Source organism: Antedon bifida, chromosome 3 (genome assembly GCF_963402885.1).
Source record: "Antedon bifida chromosome 3, ecAntBifi1.1, whole genome shotgun sequence".
NCBI lineage: Eukaryota > Metazoa > Echinodermata > Crinoidea > Comatulida > Antedonidae > Antedon > Antedon bifida.
This window is the reverse complement of record NC_136228.1, coordinates 25,765,123-25,785,546: the sequence shown is the minus strand read 5'-3', so window position 1 is coordinate 25,785,546 and position 20,424 is coordinate 25,765,123. Positions and strand designations below refer to the sequence as shown.

General features: G+C 33.0%; 1 protein-coding gene across 8 annotated transcripts in view; it reads left to right on the top strand.

Annotated features, from left to right (window-relative positions):
- Positions 1 to 20,424, top strand: part of LOC144836853 (uncharacterized) — a 103,717-nt gene that overhangs the window by 73,288 nt on the left and 10,005 nt on the right. For 6 of the 8 annotated variants that reach the window (XM_078691738.1, XM_078691739.1, XM_078691735.1 and 3 more), the window contains 5 exons: positions 2,319 to 2,462; positions 3,140 to 3,281; positions 6,271 to 6,532; positions 14,672 to 14,915; positions 19,861 to 20,064. In XM_078691738.1, the coding sequence (XP_078547864.1) occupies positions 2,319 to 2,462; positions 3,140 to 3,281; positions 6,271 to 6,532; positions 14,672 to 14,915; positions 19,861 to 20,064 (996 nt within the window). The remainder of the gene's footprint in view (positions 1 to 2,318; positions 2,463 to 3,139; positions 3,282 to 6,270; positions 6,533 to 14,671; positions 14,916 to 19,860; positions 20,065 to 20,424) is intronic. The other 2 variants (XM_078691737.1, XM_078691740.1) reach the window with 2 other exon arrangements.

Here is a 20,424-nt window from a genome sequence, read left to right as displayed (position 1 = left end):
CCTTGGAAATCTGGGATCCAAAGCTGCCACTGGCGCTGACTATTTGTGCTGAATCAATTCTCAACCTTTGCTTTAACATTGGTAACCCACACATCCTTGCTTCGTACCATTCTTCTAAGTATGCATTCATCTCATCTTTAGTTAAAATTGCGCAATATTGATCATGAACATTTAAAAATATTTCATACACTTTCATCCAATCTTGATAGACTTTTCTAACAGAATCAATATCTGGATTTAAAAAATCAGTTCTTTAATTTTAACAGAAACAAATTTGACACTTCTCCATGCTTCTTAAACGTAAATTCTTTTTCATACTCAGCACCCTTTGGTGAAGCTTCTTGGGCCTCACTGGCCTCTCAGATTTTTCAGACATGTGTTTAATGGAGTGATTGGTGTCAGGCCAACCTCGACTAAATCAAGATGTATTTTGATTGATTTTTTAGTCCTCCAAGAGGACTAAAGGCTAAATTGCCGACTAATGATTTTTTAACAAGGTTTTTAAAAAATGTAACAGATTAGTGTGCGCTGTATAATTCTTATGTATAATATTATTATTATTATTAGTTATGATATTGGCCAGATATTCAATAATGAAATATCTATGTTAGCTTTAATTCGATATCCATTGGTATTGTTATAATAATGCAAGTCATGTTTGTTTACAACTGTATAAAAATTACATTATTTTCTAGGGTTTTCATGGTATCGTTCAAATTAGCCTGGATATCGACTTTTTAACAATTTTGACGTGGTACGGTGTAATAAGTACTAGTTCTTAATTGTATGCATGCGAACCAGAGATCAAATTGATACTCCCATCTTTCAGTATATTAGTAATATTAAATAATAATAAAATATTGTAATCCACTATTAAAATAGATTGACTTATTGAATTTATTGATTGAAATTAAAACTGATAGTGTATTGATGTATGTGACAGTTTGTAGAGGTTGGAGCATTAACAACACAACTACAGGAGGCAAAAGCTAGAAACAAGAAAACTAGGTTTGAGTTAGAGCACATGCTATTCTTAGTTAGCAAAGACAAAGAAGTGGTAGGTCAGGACCACCCGAATGAATTATGTACAATCATGCCTAAGGTAGGCTAATGTTTTTAATCTATTAACTGTACTAAATTAAATAGTAACAAATAGAAACTGTTATTAATTTGTTTGAATTCAGCAAGACTTAATGAATTAATATTCACTACTGTACTATTCTACTACTTATTTGCAGTTTGTTATTCAACTTTATATAACACCTAAATAAATTCCTGTCATTTGATTGGACGATTGTGGGTCACATGGCGTGCAATAGTACGCACTATTAAATGAACGTTTAATAATACTTTTTAAACATTTTTGTGTACGGAAAAAAAAACTTTTCACGGATGAAAAAAAATCTAGTGTACAAATTACTGTGAAATACAACAGCGTCACATGTTGCACTATATATATGTACTAATTTCATTCAAAAAGGCATTTAAATTAGCTTTAGATCGTTTTTAGGATTTTCATTAATTAATGGGGACATTCCTACAAGACGTGGAATCGTTGGAAAAAACATAATTAGCCTATATATGAGTTCCAGTTGCCTGTCGAAGTTTCATATTGCTGCAGCCTAGCTGTTCGTATTAGGCTAGGCCTGGCATGCAGTCTTTCTGAGCTTTGCAGGAGAGCTTTTGCCATGTCCTTTCTTCTGATTTACTCACTTGATGCTCCCTTTGCGTTAATTCCTTCTTGTTGTGTGTGTATGTGAAGCTCTCACCTCCAACCTCTTGGCGTTCAAATTTGGTAACTGATAACCAATTATCTGCCAAGTGAATGTTAAAGGCTCCTTTGTATTCGTCACCAGCAAAGGAGTTTTTAAACCTAAATAGCAGATGATAATAGCAATAATAATATTTTAAAAAATAAACATAGAGTCAGTTTTATACTAGTTCCAAGTCAATGTTCAGTGTTTGATATTATTGTTTACTTATAGTTTACACTTTGGCTGACTATAATTTACATGTAGTTCCAAGTTGATGTTTGGTGTTTTATGATCTTAAGCATAATTATTATATTGTAAAATATTTTGTTACATTTGTGCGCAAACATGTATTTTTTGTTGTTACATTGGTGGCCATGATCACATTTGTGGGCAATAACCGTTTTCACATTTGGGTTAATATGGGTTTCCACATTTGTGGTTGTTTTACATTGTAGGCATTTTCACATTTGTGTGTTGAACAAGGTACTATAGCATATTCTTCCTTTGTGTGATGATGTAATAGAAAAAAGATTACATTAAAGAGTACTTATTCTGTCATTTCAGAAGCTAAGAACAGATTACACTACTAAAGAAGAACTGATGATAAACCTTACTGAGGCCAGAATTGAAATTGTAGAAATTAAACATAAGCTACAAACAGCTGAGAAAAACTTTTTAGTTGAACAAACAATGAACAAATCTTTGAAGGTAATAGAATCATGGTATCAGTAGGGACTTTTTGATTTGAGTAATAAACGGTGAATAGTCAACCGATACTCATCCACAGTTATATAAATGTTTCAAATGAAGTGACATTCATGTTGATACGCCAGTGAAATGCATAATGTAATGACCTTTGTGATCGTGTGTGCGTGGTGCCATTCGATGGGCTGGTTATACACTAGGCAAGATCTTAGCCTAGATCCTAAATTCCTTGTAAAAAGGCTTGCTTGGTGTACTAAGGGATTAACCTAAAAATCTTCATTTAAAATAATCACTAAAAACTTGATAATTCACAGTTTGTAATATAATTTTAACTGAAATGCCTTTTACTACATTCCCAGAAAATCATTGCGAGATCATTCTCTGCCATAATTTTGGTAAACTTTTTCAGTGTTATGACAACATACTGTAGTGGACATGTAAATCAAAGTCCCCCTATTATCCTTAAGAATGAAAATAATAATACTCTATTTTTAGTCATATACTGTTGGCATAATCATACATTTGTTACAAATGGAAAATGCTTTAGCAATTATTTTCTGTTTCAAACGTCTTGTTAGTTAGTGCTCATAATGTTGTTTGAAGGTCCAAAACTGCTTAATGCTCAAAATGAAGATTTTTTTTAATGTAATATTTAATAAATTTGAGAAAAATAAATTTAGGAGCAGCAAGCGAAGTCAAATGAAGAGAGGTGCAGCTTGGAGAGAGCATTAGAAGTTGAAAAGGGGATATGGAACAACACAGAGAATGAACTGAACAAACAAATTGATAAGCTATGCAATGAACAAGAAAGATATATGCAAGGTATTAAACATGAAACAAAACATTTTATTTTTACATAGTATGTGCAATACCTTAATGTTGAATATGTTTTTTCATAAGTCATCTTTCACCAATAATCTATAATATAATAGCACTAAGCCAAAATTTGTTACTCTATCTCCTCCCTAACCGCAAATCTGATACTAGCAGCGTTTGAGCTGGGATGGCAAATTTGTACGAAAAATGTGTTTTTAGTCCAATTTCTTTGCAACTGCTCGGCCATTTTCCTACGTCACAATTAGATCACTCAGGCCATTAGAAATATCGAAACAGCACATGTGATCAGCGCAGCTACAGTTATTATACTTTCAGAAGTAAAACAAAATAGACACTGAAATATAAAGAAGAATACATGAGTATGCCTATTAACTTTTTCTTCCTTCTAATATAAATGCTGTATAATGTCTCTCGGCAATATATATCCATTTATAGATTTGTGTATATTAGTCTATTATCTTTTTAATTATATTATAAGACGATGCCCGTCCATCGGACGGGTACCTGCTAGTTATATTTTAAATATTATTATATAATAATAATAATTATAATAATTTATTTGGAAGCTACACTTTTGAAACAGTGGTATTTTTGTTTTTCTTCTGTAATTCACCAACTTTTCGATCGATCGTGAGGCCAAAACAAATAGAAGACTCCTAACTTTTCAGCGAAAATACCGGGTTTTCCCCAATTTGTATCAATGGAGTCTGGCAAAAATAGAAAAAACTATACTATACTATACGTCATAGTATCATACTTTACCGATGTTTACCAGCTAGGCCTACAAAACTAAGCCTAGCTTGGCTAGGCCTAAAGACCGTCCACGAGAGGTCAATCGCCGCGAGCTACTTAGGTAGTGCATTGTTTCTCACTTTTTATCATAATTTACCATAAAACATACATTTAAGACAAGGAATGACCTTGTTTAATGTTTTTAAAGTAATATATATATGTATTATTTTTACAAAACGTCACAAAAAGTAATACTTTTGAAACATTCGCACACTTCTTGAATGAAGGTGTGTCCATAGTACAGTAAGTAAAATAAAAGTTAGAGAAAAAAAAATGATAGGCCTATTTACAGTACAAGGAAACTTGAAATAAATTATGTACAAGATATAAAAAATAACATATCATTTAATAATCATTTTCATTGTTGATTTTCCTTCACCTTTTCCATGCCCGTTTGGTGAAACCTTTACAAAATCTATCGAATGCATTCAATATTTGTAGGAAGATCAAGTACAGGTGAACCAAGAACATACATTAATTTTTGGTCTATTGTTCCATTATTAAATTGGTTCCAAACGTCAATTGCATTCGATAGATTTTGCTCAAGTATTGCCAATTCCTCCAGTCTAATATTCTGGAGCGCAGGACATGAAAAAAGGAAATGCCTAAGATCTTCAATGGATTTAGAGTTATATAGGGTACATAGACTCTCATTATTGTTTTTATCTGACCAGCTTAAGCTACGTATGTTTAATGGTAACGTACTAGATTGCAATTTAAATTTTATGCTTGTGCTTTTGAAGTCTTATGGCTCAAGTAAATATTTTTCTAGGCAGGTGGTTTCTTTAATAATTTGACAGTCTAAAAGAGAAGATTTTAATGCAAGATCACTCCTCCAATTAATACAAGCATGTTCTTTAATCTTAGACAACTTAAAGCTGGTCAGATCTATGGTGGGATTATCCATCATGTTACATATCTCTTCAAACAAATTATCTAATCCCCATTTAGAAAAAGTAGTATGTAAACAAGAAAATCATTCTGATTACAATTAAGTTGAAGCAGAGCATTAAGCAAAACCTTTGGCCAATGATGTGATTCCATGTGTACATTTATTAGGAACCATCCCAGTTCACCATATAAGGTTGCACGCGGCGTGTTTCTAGACGCCTTAAGAATATATCGAGCCATTTGCAATTGTAATTTTTCTATTTTATCAATATCAACTTTATTTAACAAACACCAAACAGCTGATCCGTAATTGATTGCAGGTAGACCGATTGTCCTCCATGATATATCTCCAAAAAATACCCTGTTAAAATTATTGCAATTGCCAATTAACGATTTGATATAAGCTATAAGCCTATTGCATTTTGTAATTACATTTTGGAACTGTACATTGTCATTTAGTTTCCTAGAAATATGGACACCAAGGTATTTGTAAGTCTCTACTTCAACAATAAATCTATCCCCTAGCTTCCATTGTTTATGGCTGGCAATTCTTTTCCAAAAACCAGAATAATGGATTTATTAAAGTTAAAATTTAACTTCTATTTTTTTGCAAATAATGTTGCAAGATCAAGCATTTTTGACAATTCATGTTCGCTATTGGCAACATACAACATCATCTGCCCAGAATAACCCACTTATCAAAGTGTTATATATTTTGATACCAACATTTTTTGATACTAGCATTTTCTTAAATTCATTTATGAAAATGTTAAATAGGATTGGAGAAAGTACACCCTGTTGAATATTGAAGAATTCTGTGTCCATATCTCCAAATCTTACAGAACCATTATCTTCATAAAGTTTATCAATCAATCGCCAAATTTTACCCTTAATACCTGATGACCTAACGGCTTTAATTAAGCCATTTCGCCAGAAACTGTCGAATGTTTTAAGTTCAGGAAGGCCATATAGGTGTGTTTATTTTATTCTTTTTTTTTCAATTCTACGGCTACCTTTCTTATGAATCTGAGGAATAATAATGGAACTATTTCAGTCCTTCGGAATGTCTTCCAATTTAATAATTTTGTTGAAAAGGCTAAGTATATATAATTGGATAATTATAATAATTGCAAAATCCATCTTGTTTTTAATGTTATTGATAATCTAAAAACTAAAAAAAATAAAATGCAGTATAAAAGTAATATAATATGAACTATTATTTCTATCATGCAAACAATTTGAGATCTGTTTGATATTAATTTTTTCAGTCTTTCAATTGTTTTAAATGTAGAAATTCTCATAGGAAAACAAGATGCTGACCACCAAAAAGATTTATTCATTGAGGCTACAAGGCAACGGTCAGAAATATCTGAGAAATATGAAGGCCAGTTGAATGATATAAAGAAACAATGGGGAGAGGAAAAGACAGATTTAGAAAAGCAAAGAGATTTACTGAAAGAAGAGGCACAGCAAATGAAGAAAATGGTAATGGAAAAGGAAGGAAGAATTTATACCTTGGAAGATTCTGTTAAACGAATGAAAAAAGATAAAAGGTAAACCTAATGCCTACTTCATCCTATTATTTTATTCTGTTAAAGATGTATTTTCCCCCCAAAACATGAAAAATGAACTTAAGATTAATTAAATCAGACTTTGAATAGGTTATTTTCTAGTTTTAATACTTACGTAGGGGAAAAAAGTTTTCACTTATAAAATGACCAAAAAATGGAAAAAAAAAATCAACCAAAAACTAATTTGCTGGCAGCCCATTAGATAATTTTTTTGCTTTAAATTACAGTTTTTTTCAGGTAGATACAATTTTTTTTTGGATCAAAATTTGGTCAAAGTGGATAAATATTATGTGACATTAAAATGGCATACTCAAAAACATTTTTTTTAAAAGAATTATTTTGAAGAGTTTGTATAATTATTTATTATAAATTAAGATTCAGTTCAGCTTTAATAGAACGGAAAGAAGTTTTGTCCAAATTTCAACGTAAATATAATGGTAATGAAAAAACTTGCATTGCAGCTGAACTAGATTTAATTAGGTGATCTTTTTTAACCCCAATTTGTTTCACTTCATAGTGGAAGCTTAGATATGAATTTATTGTTGTGACATCGTCATGCGGCCACTCAAATTTTAAAACTAGGACTTTTCTCTTTTTTTTTACTACAAATCACAACTTTATATTTATGCTCAAAAGACCACCGTTTGTAGTTTACAATAAATCTCACTTATGGAGACGCCAATACACTATTAAGCATTTCTTTCTAGTACTTAATTAAATCAATAACTACCTGTACGTTTACTATACATAACAAAATAATACTTTTCTTTCAACCTTATTATTTTAGTTCATGCGACTCAAATAGTCTGCACCAACGTTATTAATACCTTTTATGACCCTTATTCGGTATTTGAATGGTTGTAAACAAAGGGCCCAGCGCAGAATTCGACCATTGGCTACCCGATTCTTCTTTATAGTCCATGGGATTTAGACTTTTAACTCACACAAATTGCAAGAAAAGGTTTTTTTGATGAAATGTGTTCTTTAGACCCTACTGAACACATTTATCAAAGTTAGGACATTTTTCGACAACGGGAAGTTGCCTAATTTGCATAATTAAAAATGGCGGCCATTTATAATAACGTACTATGTATCTTGGAAACCGCTAGTCACAGATACTTAATTATGGTGTTAAAATCGTTAGAATATATGTTTTTATATTCACTTTAAAGATGTATTGTCCCTTTGACTAATTCCAAAAAAATAAAAAATAACAGATTTCGAAAAAAGGTGGGTCATTTTGAAGTATCATAATAGTTATTAACTATCACCAAAAATTTGACGAAAAAAAAATCATTTAACTGAAATACAGACGTTTTTTTGTTAAAAAAATAACTTTGACTTCCAGTCAAAGTTTTCGATCAAAACATATCCCATAATGAAACGCGCTTGTTTGGCTACTCTCTGTATGCATAATCATAAAACTTCCTCACGATCTGTGTGAAAATACCTTCTCAACCGTGACGAGTTGTAAACAATCCTAATTAGCATATGCATAATGCGTACTCGTGGTTTGAAATCTTTGTTTACTTTCGCTCGCGACGATTTTCCAGACGAAATGTAATCCAACTAATTTACCTGTTAATTACTACTTGTTGCTTTTGGCTCGAATTTTCGACTTAAAGTGAATAACTTTTATATTACTTTGATATGGCCAATTTAAATTTAGAATATTTTGACCTTCATTTTTTTGTGTTTCAAGGGACAATACATCTTTAATGAAAAAGTTTGTCCAAAAATGAATGAAAGTGCTATTTCTAACATCATTGACCTTTGACCTTGATTTATCATATCTCACCAACCACTAATCGGAGATATACAAATTAGGGCTTAAATTGTTCAGAAACTACACATTTATATCCAGTCTAATGGCATGTTTTTGCAAAAAATGGCGGATTCTAACATTATTGACCTTTGACCTTGATTTATCATATCTTAGCAACCACTAACCTGAGAGACACACAATATGGCTCAAACTGTTCAGAAACTACATATTTATATTTAGTCTAATGGCATGTTTTTGCAAAAAATGGCCGATTCTAACATTATTGACCTTTGAACTTTGCACTACATAAAATCGCATAACTTTGAAAATATTGTACATATGAAATTATTTTTAGTGTCAAATTGTTCAGAACATGACACTTTATGTCCAATAATGGTCTATTGTATGGTTATTAACATTTGAACTATATTTGAAAAGGATTTAAACCCGGAATCATTTTTTAGCATGTGAGGGGTTGGTGATTCGTCTCAATCACGAATTCACGCCCATAAAGATAAAGTTCAAATCTTTGAACTCCCCAAACAATTGCTAGGCACTCCCGTTCAATTACCGAATTCTTACTAGCATAAGACACGGGGAACATTTCTCCTGCCGTTTCTTTTCCCCGATACCGATTAATTCTACATGGGACGCCATGCTCTGCAAATTTAACCGTTGACCAAACAATGAACTACAATTTTACTTTACGAAATTTTAAATAATTTGTTATTTTCCCATATGTTTTATCTAATTTTACAACAATCAGTGTTCAAATTCCCTTTCTCTTTTTATCTTCCCGGACGAGCCCCCATAATTGTCAAGCCTAGATTGAAGTTAATTATATGGCTACTGAAGAACGCAATTAAAAGTATACAGATATATAATATTAGCAACTGAATGTCTTTATTTCTTTGTCCGCCGGTCACTTCTTGTGGACTTGTTCACTACCACTTACAATCCAATCATACATAAACATTCATGTGTGTATTCGGCTTGGTTTACTACAAATGGTGGTCAGACAGTTACGTATTGGTACCAACTTCAGCCCAACCAACCGGGCAGCAAATGGTCAATCTGTATTATTGCTGAGGTGTGACACCTCCCTTCTCTACAAGGTTGATGTGAGGTGTACTTAATACATTCCTCAGCAATTCTTATATACGGTAATACACCTGAATAGTTCTATGCAAATTTCCCTTTTCGTTTAGCTTTTACAACCCGACACTTTTGACTGTGACACTGTACTCTATACTACATTGTATAATATACAGGTATATTCTCTAAATACTATTACACAAAATAACCACAATTGAGGACAGTAAACACACTTCTCGATCACTTGATTATAGAAACGTAAGCTAATAACAGCTTATACATCCATCAATATTTTAGGTCAGGTCATATACAGTATGTCTTTGTGTCATTTTTATTTGCAAACAGTAACATGTTTGAAGATGTTAGCTCTGGTAAATCGTGAACATGGCATTGCGGGATACTCTATGAAACCGCTCTGACAAATAATCCATCCAAGAATTTTACTTAGTTTAGACACAAGCCTATTAAATGAGGAACACTATTAAACACTTTGCGATAGTCCAAATACATATGTGTTTTATCCATTTTGGATCTTTTACTCTGAAGGCATGTTGAGCTTCGCATAGTAGATTATGTTTCCAAATGTGTCATAATACTATCTTTTAACAAATATTTAACAAATCTTACAAGTTACATACACTGATATAGGCTTACTGGATGGTAGTTGGTAGCCTTTCTAAAATAATGTGAAAACTATGGCTTTTTTCCATATTGGGTACCAATCTCTCATTTAACAATCTCTGAAATATCGTTGTAATTGGAGAAGCAAACTTTTTAAGAACCCTTGAGTGCAGTCCATCTAGGCCTGCAGATTTTGTTCCATCTGATTGGAAATTAATGTTTGATTGTTTCCGAATCGAAATGTGGCAGTAACTGCATATCTTTTGATCGTGATCTTTTGTGATTGTTGATTTGAAAGGATCACAAAATGATTAATTGCACTGTAGATACAACATCATTCAATTGATCAATTTTACATCACAAAAATGCTACTTTTTTCATTCAGCTGGTCATAAAATGATGTTACAACATTCGATATGAACACCCGGAAAAGCTGCAACAAGCTTACCTATAACCAAGATAAATAAATATAATATATATATATATAATAATAATAAAACCTATAAATAAGACAGAACGAATAGTGGACCTAATTTTTGTAATCAGCGATATACATTGATTATATATTTCTTGGGCCTTTTCTTTTGTGAGGCTTATTTTCATGGTGCGAGAGTTTATTACAAATCCAAAAAAATTTATTTCCTTCACTGGCTCAATTACAGATTTAGATGGATGTATGGCAAACCCCAAGTTAGAAAATAGTTCTGCTGTTTGTTTAACTGCTTTGTGGGCAGCTTTTGTATTCTTAGCAATTATAATTGTATCATCAATGTAGGCAATAACAGTATGTCCACAACTTCTCATAGTTGCTAATGGTGGTTTTAGGAGTTTAGTGAATATGCGTGGACCTGAAGAGAGTCTGTTGGGCAAACAACAGAATTGCCATAGATTATCATTCCATCTAAATTTTAAATACTTTTTGTCTATGGTGTTTTGCAATAGAAATTGAATAATATGCATCTCGGAGATCAAATGATGCCATAAAGCAGTCTTTTGTTATGAATTTCATGGCTGTATCAAAACAGTCCATCTTGAAATGGTAATATTTTATGAATTTGTTTAATTGAGATAGGTCGAGGATCATACGATATCCGCCATATTTTTTCGTCTGGTAAAAATATTTTTCAATCACACCAATTTGCAAAAGATTAATTTCATTGGTTACTGCCTTTGTTTCCTCATGATTGAGTTTGTAAGGCCTTGATATATATATATATATATTTGGTGTTGGGGAAACTTATTTTTGTAACTTTGCCATAAAAAAGACAGGTGAGATCTACTACGGCTTGCTGACCAGCCTGTGTTTATCGAACGGTTGTTCTGGTATTGATAAGACCTCCTATTTAGTAATAGATCCCGAATTCTGATATGCTGTGAACCAATGTGACCTATATTGCCCCTGGCGGTTTTTCATAATGCCCACAGTTTTCTGTTCTTTCTCTAATTCTTTACTGCCTTGTGAAGGTCATTGCCAAACAACCATTCAGTTGTCTTTACTCATGTTTTATAGAGATGAGTGTATCGAGCATTAGGATCAGGTTTGATCAGCTCCTTTCGCAACTGATTTAGTTCAAAGTGTGCGCTCACTAATAAAGCCACGCTATCTTCCTGCGTCTTAGTGAGAGTTGGCAATTCATCAGCTGATCTCAAAAAGGCCACAAGTCCTTTGACAAGGGGTTTCTGGCATTCTGAATCTTCAAATCCAGATTTCGTACATTTGGTGTTAAGTTTTCCCATACCAATGGGTATACCTTTGGTACAAGAACATTCTGACAGTTTATTGGTTTGGGATACTTTTGACAAATTTCTGTCATATTCTCCTTGAGCGGAGTTGTGATCATATAGTTTACACTATCTGTTTGAAATTCTTGCAGAGGTTTTCCCTCCTCAATGTGGCAAAACGTTTAGCAAACCCTAACTTTTTGGTTTGTTTATCCTTTTCTTGGCACTGGGCCAAACTCTCTAGGTCAACCGCTTCTTCAGAGTCAGATATATTGTGAGTGATATACCCACTTGCAACATCATTCTGTTGGTGGGTTTTATATTCTGATTCTATGTACTGACCTTGATCATCATCATATTTATCACTAGTATGTTCTAGCAATACTGTTTCTAACATCTCCCGTAGTTCACTGTTTTCCTGACGAGACTCTCTCATAAAATGCTCAATTTTGTCAAGACGGTTATCAACCGTAGGTGTTTCTGAGACAGGTTTTTGTTTTGATTTAGTGGATTTATGTTTAGAATCATGTATCAGCTCCCCCTGCAGGGAAGCTACTGATACATCAGTGGGAGCAGCCGGCCCGGACGGGGGACCTTCCTACGCTTTCCACCATGCTTCATACTTACCAGCCCCGCGGGCACGGTATTATTTCCGCTATTAATTACCACGCCTGGCCCCGCAGGGTCGGCGAAACCTGTCAAAGTTTCTGAGCTCTCAAGCCCTACTTCTACTATTTTTCGTGATTGTTCGTTATTCCTCTTACCAAGTGATAAGTTGTCCATCACGAAACAATGCTTTATAGATAATATAACATGTATTTCTTACAAAATAATCAATTTTTCTTTAGATATCCGATGTCGAAGACTTCTGATTTTGTGCGTATGCAACGAACTGACGTAACTGACTGACGCAACAGGATCTCATGTGATCTTGAACGATCACCGTAGCGAAATAAAATATTTGTTTTAACCAGAATTTGACAAATTATAGGTGATCTTTTGTGATTGTTGATTGATCGATTGTACACCACATGTGTGTAACTCGACTATCGTATCAATGCCAATGAGGTCCTGATCAACTAGACCTCTCTCGTCAAGGTGTTACTATAGTACGATAGAATAGATGAACATGTTTTTCATTCAGCTGGTCATAACACTACTTGATATGTCTGATGATAAATCTGATATTGTACAAATAATGAATGTTTATGAGTGCAATGGTGCAAATATTTACTTAGATGTACCGTTTATTTCAAAGCTAATCAAATTTCATTCAGCAACCTGTACTCAAAGTCATGTGAGCAGCGATCTTTTGTGATCGCTGCTCCAAAATCTTTGCATTTGGTCATTCGTGCGTCTCCGTCCATTTCGATCTTCAAAGCTCACTTGAAGACTTTGACTTGTTTCGTTTTTTTGTTATGCAGGATAGTCTGTTGCTCACATCATTATGACACTTGTGAATAAATAGCTAGCTTGTCAAGTTAGTGAAACAGTGTGGTGATGTGAGACTCTGTTTTCAGACTTTTTTCTGTTGCCTTGGTCAATTTGTTCTGTTAATTAGGCTTTTTCCTGGTTTATTTAACAATAACACTTTCTTTTTACACTAGTGTTAAACAGAGCATAGAGACTATATTTGTATTTTGCACTATAAAAAATTAAAAACCATTTTAATGGTTTTAAATTTTTTAAAGCATTAACTCATATTTCTTATGGATTTCGATCCAAGTCGGCCCTAAACCGTCTCGGCCAAAGTCAAGACGGTCCCAAGTCAAGTCGGCCCCAAGTCAACTCGGCCTCAAGTCAACTCGGCCTCACGTCAACTCGGCCTCACGTCAACTCGGCCAAAAAATAATCGGTCAACTCGGCCCCGTTAAAGTACGGAACGCAAAAAGTGTAAAGGAAGGGGATTAATAAAATAATATTTCTTCACATTTTTTTACCTATGAATAATTCTGACTTTTAATGAATATTAATATTTAGACAATACGTTTAGCAAAAAAAAAATAAGAATGATTTCACCAACTTTCCTTTATTTACGTTTAATAAAATTTCAAATTGCGAAAATTGTTCAAATTGCGCATAACAAACAATTGATTAATAAGCATTCATACTACAGTATTATTAATGATTACAATGAACATTTGGATAATAAATAGGAACAAATTGTAGGCTTAATAATGATGATGCACGTACGTGGGCGCGTATGTTCGTTCGTGCGTCAAAATTCAATAAACCTGTCCGATATGCGAGGACATTCATTAGGTGTAATAAGATTGTTTGGTTGAATCATTTGAGGTATAAAATAATGTTGACTCCATGGTTGAATCACGCGTAGATTTCTTCAGTGTATGCATTTGATTAGGCGACAATATCTCAGACCAATTCGTAGCTGCGCCTCCATGCGCCTTTGGCAGCTATTTCGATATCTACAACTGCTACGTGTTTCCGCTGACCGAGGAATTCCCCTTTTTTTTAAACGCAAATCATGGACAAAAACAATATGTACGATCATTTTTTGTATGGCCAAATGGTGGAACGTAGACCTACGTCTTCGATTTACTAAAATGTGGTACTTGCACGTGTTTTTGTAACATATCGGCAATGAGATCATTTTTTATATGAGCATTTTTCTTATTTCTTCATTTTTTTTAAAGCTTGGATAGTAATTTAATCATAAGAATATTAAGCACTTTTTGCGTTCCATACTTTATTGTGGCCGAGTTGACCGATTAGTTTTTGGCCGAGTTGACTTGAGGCCGAGTTGACTTGAGGCCGAGTTGACTTGGGGCCGACTTGACGTGGGGGCGACTTGACTTTGGCCGAGACGGTTTGGGGCCGACTTGACCTGCACCCTTCTTATGAGTCGGAGCGTACTGTAGGCGTTATTTAAATATATTTTACTTTAAATTATTTTAAAGGCAGAATATAGATCTGAGAACCAAATTGGCATCTACCAAGACCAGCCTGAGGGACATGGATACAAAAATGGAGAAATTGAGCATTGAAAGAGATGGGTATGTAAAGGAAACAGCAGAGCTTAAGAAAACTTTACATAATGCAGAGGATAACGAAGCAATTCTGGAATCACATATCAGTGAGAAAGAAAAAACTCTGTATGGCCAAACTGTAAGATACTCGTGCCTAAATAGTCAATTGCAAAAGGTAAGCATATAATTGTAATATCTAGGTCGTGCCAACGGATGGTTCTCGAATACACAGTAATTTCAGTGTTAAAAAAACTGGCGATTTCAAATGTACTTACCGCAGTCAACTAAAATTAGCACCCTCAGAATTACTTCCGAACAAGAAACTTGTCACAAAATGAGTCCAAATGTCAACTTTAAACAAATTTTTGTTTGTATGTAACATTAGGGTTGAGAGATGGGGAAGAGGATGGAAGTAACGTGCGATTTACCAAATTTTGCCCTTGCATAAATATAAATTTGTATGTGTAGATTTGCAGAGACAGTCAAAACAATAAAGGGCTGAAAAATTACATTTTTTTTATTTTTACAGAAAATGATAGCTGAAACAGTATTTATTTACATTACCTTGGTGTTTTTCTATTTTGAGACAAGTAAATAAATAAATTTTAACATTTTGTGTGGTATGTTGGTTAAAAAGATGGTGTAAATTAGGATTAGGCCAAGTTGAGCCGCCGACAAGTTGAACCGCCACCAGAAAAATGTTATTTTCTATGAAACGCCAAATGCTAACTTCCACCGGCGCTCGTTTCTTTTTAATAGAAGTTTTATTCATATTAGGGATAACAATGTATATATTCAAAAGTTAATATCACGGTTTTTAGTATATTATTAAATATTACAATTATTAAAGAAATAATTATGAAAAACGACGTAAACATGTTGCCCCCCCAGTCAGCAGTTGTATGAATTACACCATTTTTCGGTAAAGTAATTACATAAAATGATTTTTAGTAAAATATTTTATGTATCAACATTGTAAAATTCAATAAAATAATGATAATAAATGAAATAAAAAATAATTCGAAGAGAAAAATATTATGGAGTGCACTGAATTTTTAACTACTTTCCTTTGTTGTGGTGTTTGTGGCGGTTCAAATAGGGCTATATATTATTTATTTTTATAACACAATAAACCTAGACCATGAACTACACGTAGTATACTGTTAAATCACTACGCGAAATGTTGTAAAAGACGCACTTCGTGTTTAATGCTTAAGTTGAAAGTGTTCCAGTGAGTTGTTTTTATTGAAAATATTACATAATTTAATATTACATAATTAATGATAGAACAATAGTTAATTAACGAAGATGAAATAAAACAATTAGAATACCCTTTTGCTAACATTACGTGTACAAGTCCCTTAGATAAATTTCCAGTCATACCTTGATGAGGAGAGCCTCACTCGGGTGTAATAAAAGCTCTTAGGGTACGTTCACACTTATGGCGTAAGAATGGCGTGGCTTATGCAAGCGGTAAGGTAATTCACAGATTAAAATGCTCATGGTTCACACGTACGACATTCGTTATATTACTGATTGGCGTTAAACAAAGAAGTCCGTATCGTTTACCTTTTAAAAGTTAAACCCTGGGTTCCTTTTTAGATTTTACACTGTCTTGATGATAATCTTTTGGGTTTTTTTAAACCATTTCTTGAAATATAGTCAGCACTTGATTTCTAAATTAATTCTTTTCCAAAAAACACTATGCTTTTGGCCATTTTTACTTTTATTTCACCCTAAACAATTCATGCGTTAAAAAATCTAAGGGACTTGTACATGTCATGAAGGCGTAAACTTAAACGCCCTGTTTATTATTTTGTATTTTTCATTTCCTGTTACTTACTTTAAAAGCATTTTTCTTAAAACACTGATTGTAACAGCCAAAACTTTAGGCTGTTATAAATCTGATATTGCGTATTGTAGCATAACCAAGTATATACTGTACTTCCTACAGAAAACTATTTACCATCATGTTTAAATACACACTTTTCTGCTCTGGGGTGGATTTTGAAATAGGGTGGGTCCAGACACTAATGATGCACTAAGTGGTCTTAAGGCTTAAACCAAACTTTAGTCATCAAAAAGTGGTAGTTTGAGCTATTATTTCAAATTCGATTCATAAACGAAGTAGTCAAAGTTTGCAGTTCGACTTAATGAAGTCTAGCTTTTAGTTGAGGTTCACACGTTTGGGTAAAGGCTATAAATTGGCCAATGATAAGAGAGATTTGAGGAGCAGACAAAATTCTGCGCATTAATATTACTTTCCATTTTTTACGCATATTAATGCGCTATGACGTGACGTAGTTCAAGTCGGACTTTGCGCGAAGAAAATAATGTAATTTGTATACGGTTGTAAATAAACTAAAATTATTTGCATTATTATAACATATAACGTATGTATATGTACGTGTATGTATACGTATATATCTAATTAAGCTATATAAAAATAGACATTTCATTCTTCAATATCTCGCCAATATAAAAATTCAATAACTGTTACATTTTTTATAAACCTTGTTTAAAAACCATTTAGAACTTTAATAATAGTGTGCTAAAGAATAGGTAATTTAATGTAAATTTGTGCAAAAATATACCTATTTTTAATCCTGTGTTATAGCTCTTCAGGATGGCAGGTGACCACCATTTTTTTTTATGTATTATGGAAGCTAATGAGTTGTAGATATCAATTCATGTACAATTTGTACCCACCGGATGTTCTGACATCACCATATGGCCCACTCGAATTTTACAAATTGATTATTTCTCTTTTGCACTAGTTAATCTCAATTAATAGAGCGCATCGCACTATGCGTTTCCCACATACTCATGATTAAAACGTTTCTGGAAGCTGTTGAATTGTAGATACGAATTCATGTACAAATTATAAAAGTCGTACTTTCATATTTTGCGTCATAGTTCATCACATTTAAAAGAGCGCGCATCTATATTCTACGTATCCAAATTTCTTCAATGTACACAGTACAGTACACAGTATATAGTGTATACTGTAGGCCTATATACTTGGACACAAAATAGAGAGCACACTGACAGCATTTTGTTTTCTGCAGCTTATAATGGCATAAACTTTTTTCTGTGCGCAATATTCTAACGTATGACGTGCACTTGGCGTAGGGCGTTTGTCGTGCGGATAACTAACTCATGTCTAGTTCTTCTTTCTTTCTCCTCCATTTTTGTGTTTCGCGTATCACAAAAACTTGTAAACATAACATTTCATAACTTTGTCAATTCAGCATATGGACATTTACGTGAAGTTGTGCACCTCCTATTTTTTTAGTTGCGCAACATGACTTACGCGCGATTTTATGAATTTCAATGATTGATCATAGGATAAAAACTAAAATTGATTTTTTATTGACACTTGGATGAAAGGTTAATTCTTATCAAGGGTCAACTTTTTGTGCACTAAAAATGGCATGTTTTAGAAGAGGTTACCTGTGCACGCGCATTTAAAATTTCAAAATGTGCAAAATTAATTTCTAATCAACTTACTACGCGATTCATGACATTGCGCAAGTAAAAAATTCCCGCGCGCGTGGACAATTTTATGCGTACAGTGCGCACAGAGCATGAATATCATGTTTTTTCTCTTGAATTGTAATTTTCCAGCCTTTCCTAGTCATTTTTAAAAAGATTGACATAATTTCAAATTAAAATGATGTCATACGAACATATTGATTTAGATCATTTGCACGCATTTTAGTTGAAAAAGTTACAAAATATTGTCAAAATTTTGACTATTTTGAATCTATTATAGCTCCTCATGATCAATGGTGACCCCCAACTTAATATGTAAGCAGATATGTTGTAGATATGAATTCATGCAGAATTTTTACCTCTCGGATGCGCACGTCAAATTAGACAATTCACGCACGTTTTTTATGAAAAGTAAAGTAAAAAATTCGTAAAAATTATGTCTTTTTTTAAACAGTAATAGTTTCTAAAATAAACGGTGAAATTTATTTTTATTATAAATTCTGGAAGGTGATCAGTAGATATCAATATGGCTAACAGGACATTGTGACGTCATCGTATGGCCACCCAAATATAAAATATAGGATTTTTTCTCTTTCGTCATAGCTCATCACATGTAATAGAGCACATCTCCACTTATGCGTACCTCAATTTCCTCAAGATTTTGGTATCAATTATCTTTCCAATGATTCACCATTTTTTAAATTTTAATGACGTCATCATGTTCAAAAGTGTGAATAACTTGGATCACTTATTTTCATCATTACAGTAAATTTCAATATGTTACAGCTCTTCAGAATGAAAAGTGATACTCATGATTAAAACGTTTTCTGGAAGCTGTTAAATTGTAGAATTCATGTACAAATTTTGCGCATCGGATGTTGTGACACATATATATATTTATGTATATATGGCCAAGTTGAGTTATAAAAGTCGTATTTTCATATTTTGCATCATAGCATTTAAAAGAGCGCGCATCTATGTTCTAGGTACGTAATTTTCTTTAACACGTTAATATGTTGTTGCTCAGATAATTCTCTTCCAAAATTGCTATCTACATGTTTCATTTCGATGACGTCATCATGTTAAAAATTGGAATAAAAGACAGGTCCCGTTATTTTCACCTATTCTGCACTGTATGTAGTATGTAAAGTCGTATAGTATAGTATATACTGTATTATACATAGACACAAATAGAGGGCATACTAACATTTTATTTTCTTCACGTCACAATGATCATTTTTCTGTGCGCAATATTCTAACGTATGACGTGCACATGGAGTTTGTGCGGCAGATAACATAACTCGTCCATAGTGACGAGTTCAAATCTAGTTTTAGTTAACATTCTTGTTTTTTTTTGTAAATAGTTTTGTATACTGAAACGGTGATCAAGTTTTCCGTTTTCAAATAAAGTTATTGTTATTATTATTATATTATTATTATTATTATTATTGTTATACAATATTTCCAGTGTATAGTCATTTCTCTAATAATATAGTTTATAATATTTGTTGTACACTAGGTGGCTTTAAATATTTTATATCATTTTTTATTTATGATATTTATTAAAACAGTTTACATCCTTCTCTAAAACATAAAATTGCCAAACCTGTAACTCATTCCAATAGACACAGAATTCATTGGCAACTGTCCATGAAGGACTTAAGAATTCCAAGGATTACAATGCCAGCTTATTGAAAGAACGATCTGATCTCCAGGCCAAATTGGAATCTCTCAGAGAAGCTTGGGAAGATGACAAAACCAAACTTGCATTAATTCAGGAGAGCTTTACTAACACAGAATCAAAACATGAAAAAACAGTAGAGATGTTGGTATGTACAATAACACACATGGTTGCTATTATGTTTTTTGTTTAAACGACTGTTCTACTTCAAGTCTATCAAAACAATTTTGATGCAGAACGGTGTAAAACGATTGATACCAAGCAAGTAAGATCTCCTCTGTCTATGTAACGCTGCATGCACATGTGTTAGCTAAACAATGATCCAATCCGCTTTATTTTGGCAATCTAATTTCTTTTTTCTTTTTTTGATGGTTCACACCTTTAGACATGGAAGATACACTAATGAAAATGTGTAAAAATCCATATATATAAAAGGCAAACACAAAATGTTTGTCCGCTATGCACTACGCCGTTCAACATCTGATCCGTCTGAAATTCACACCCAACA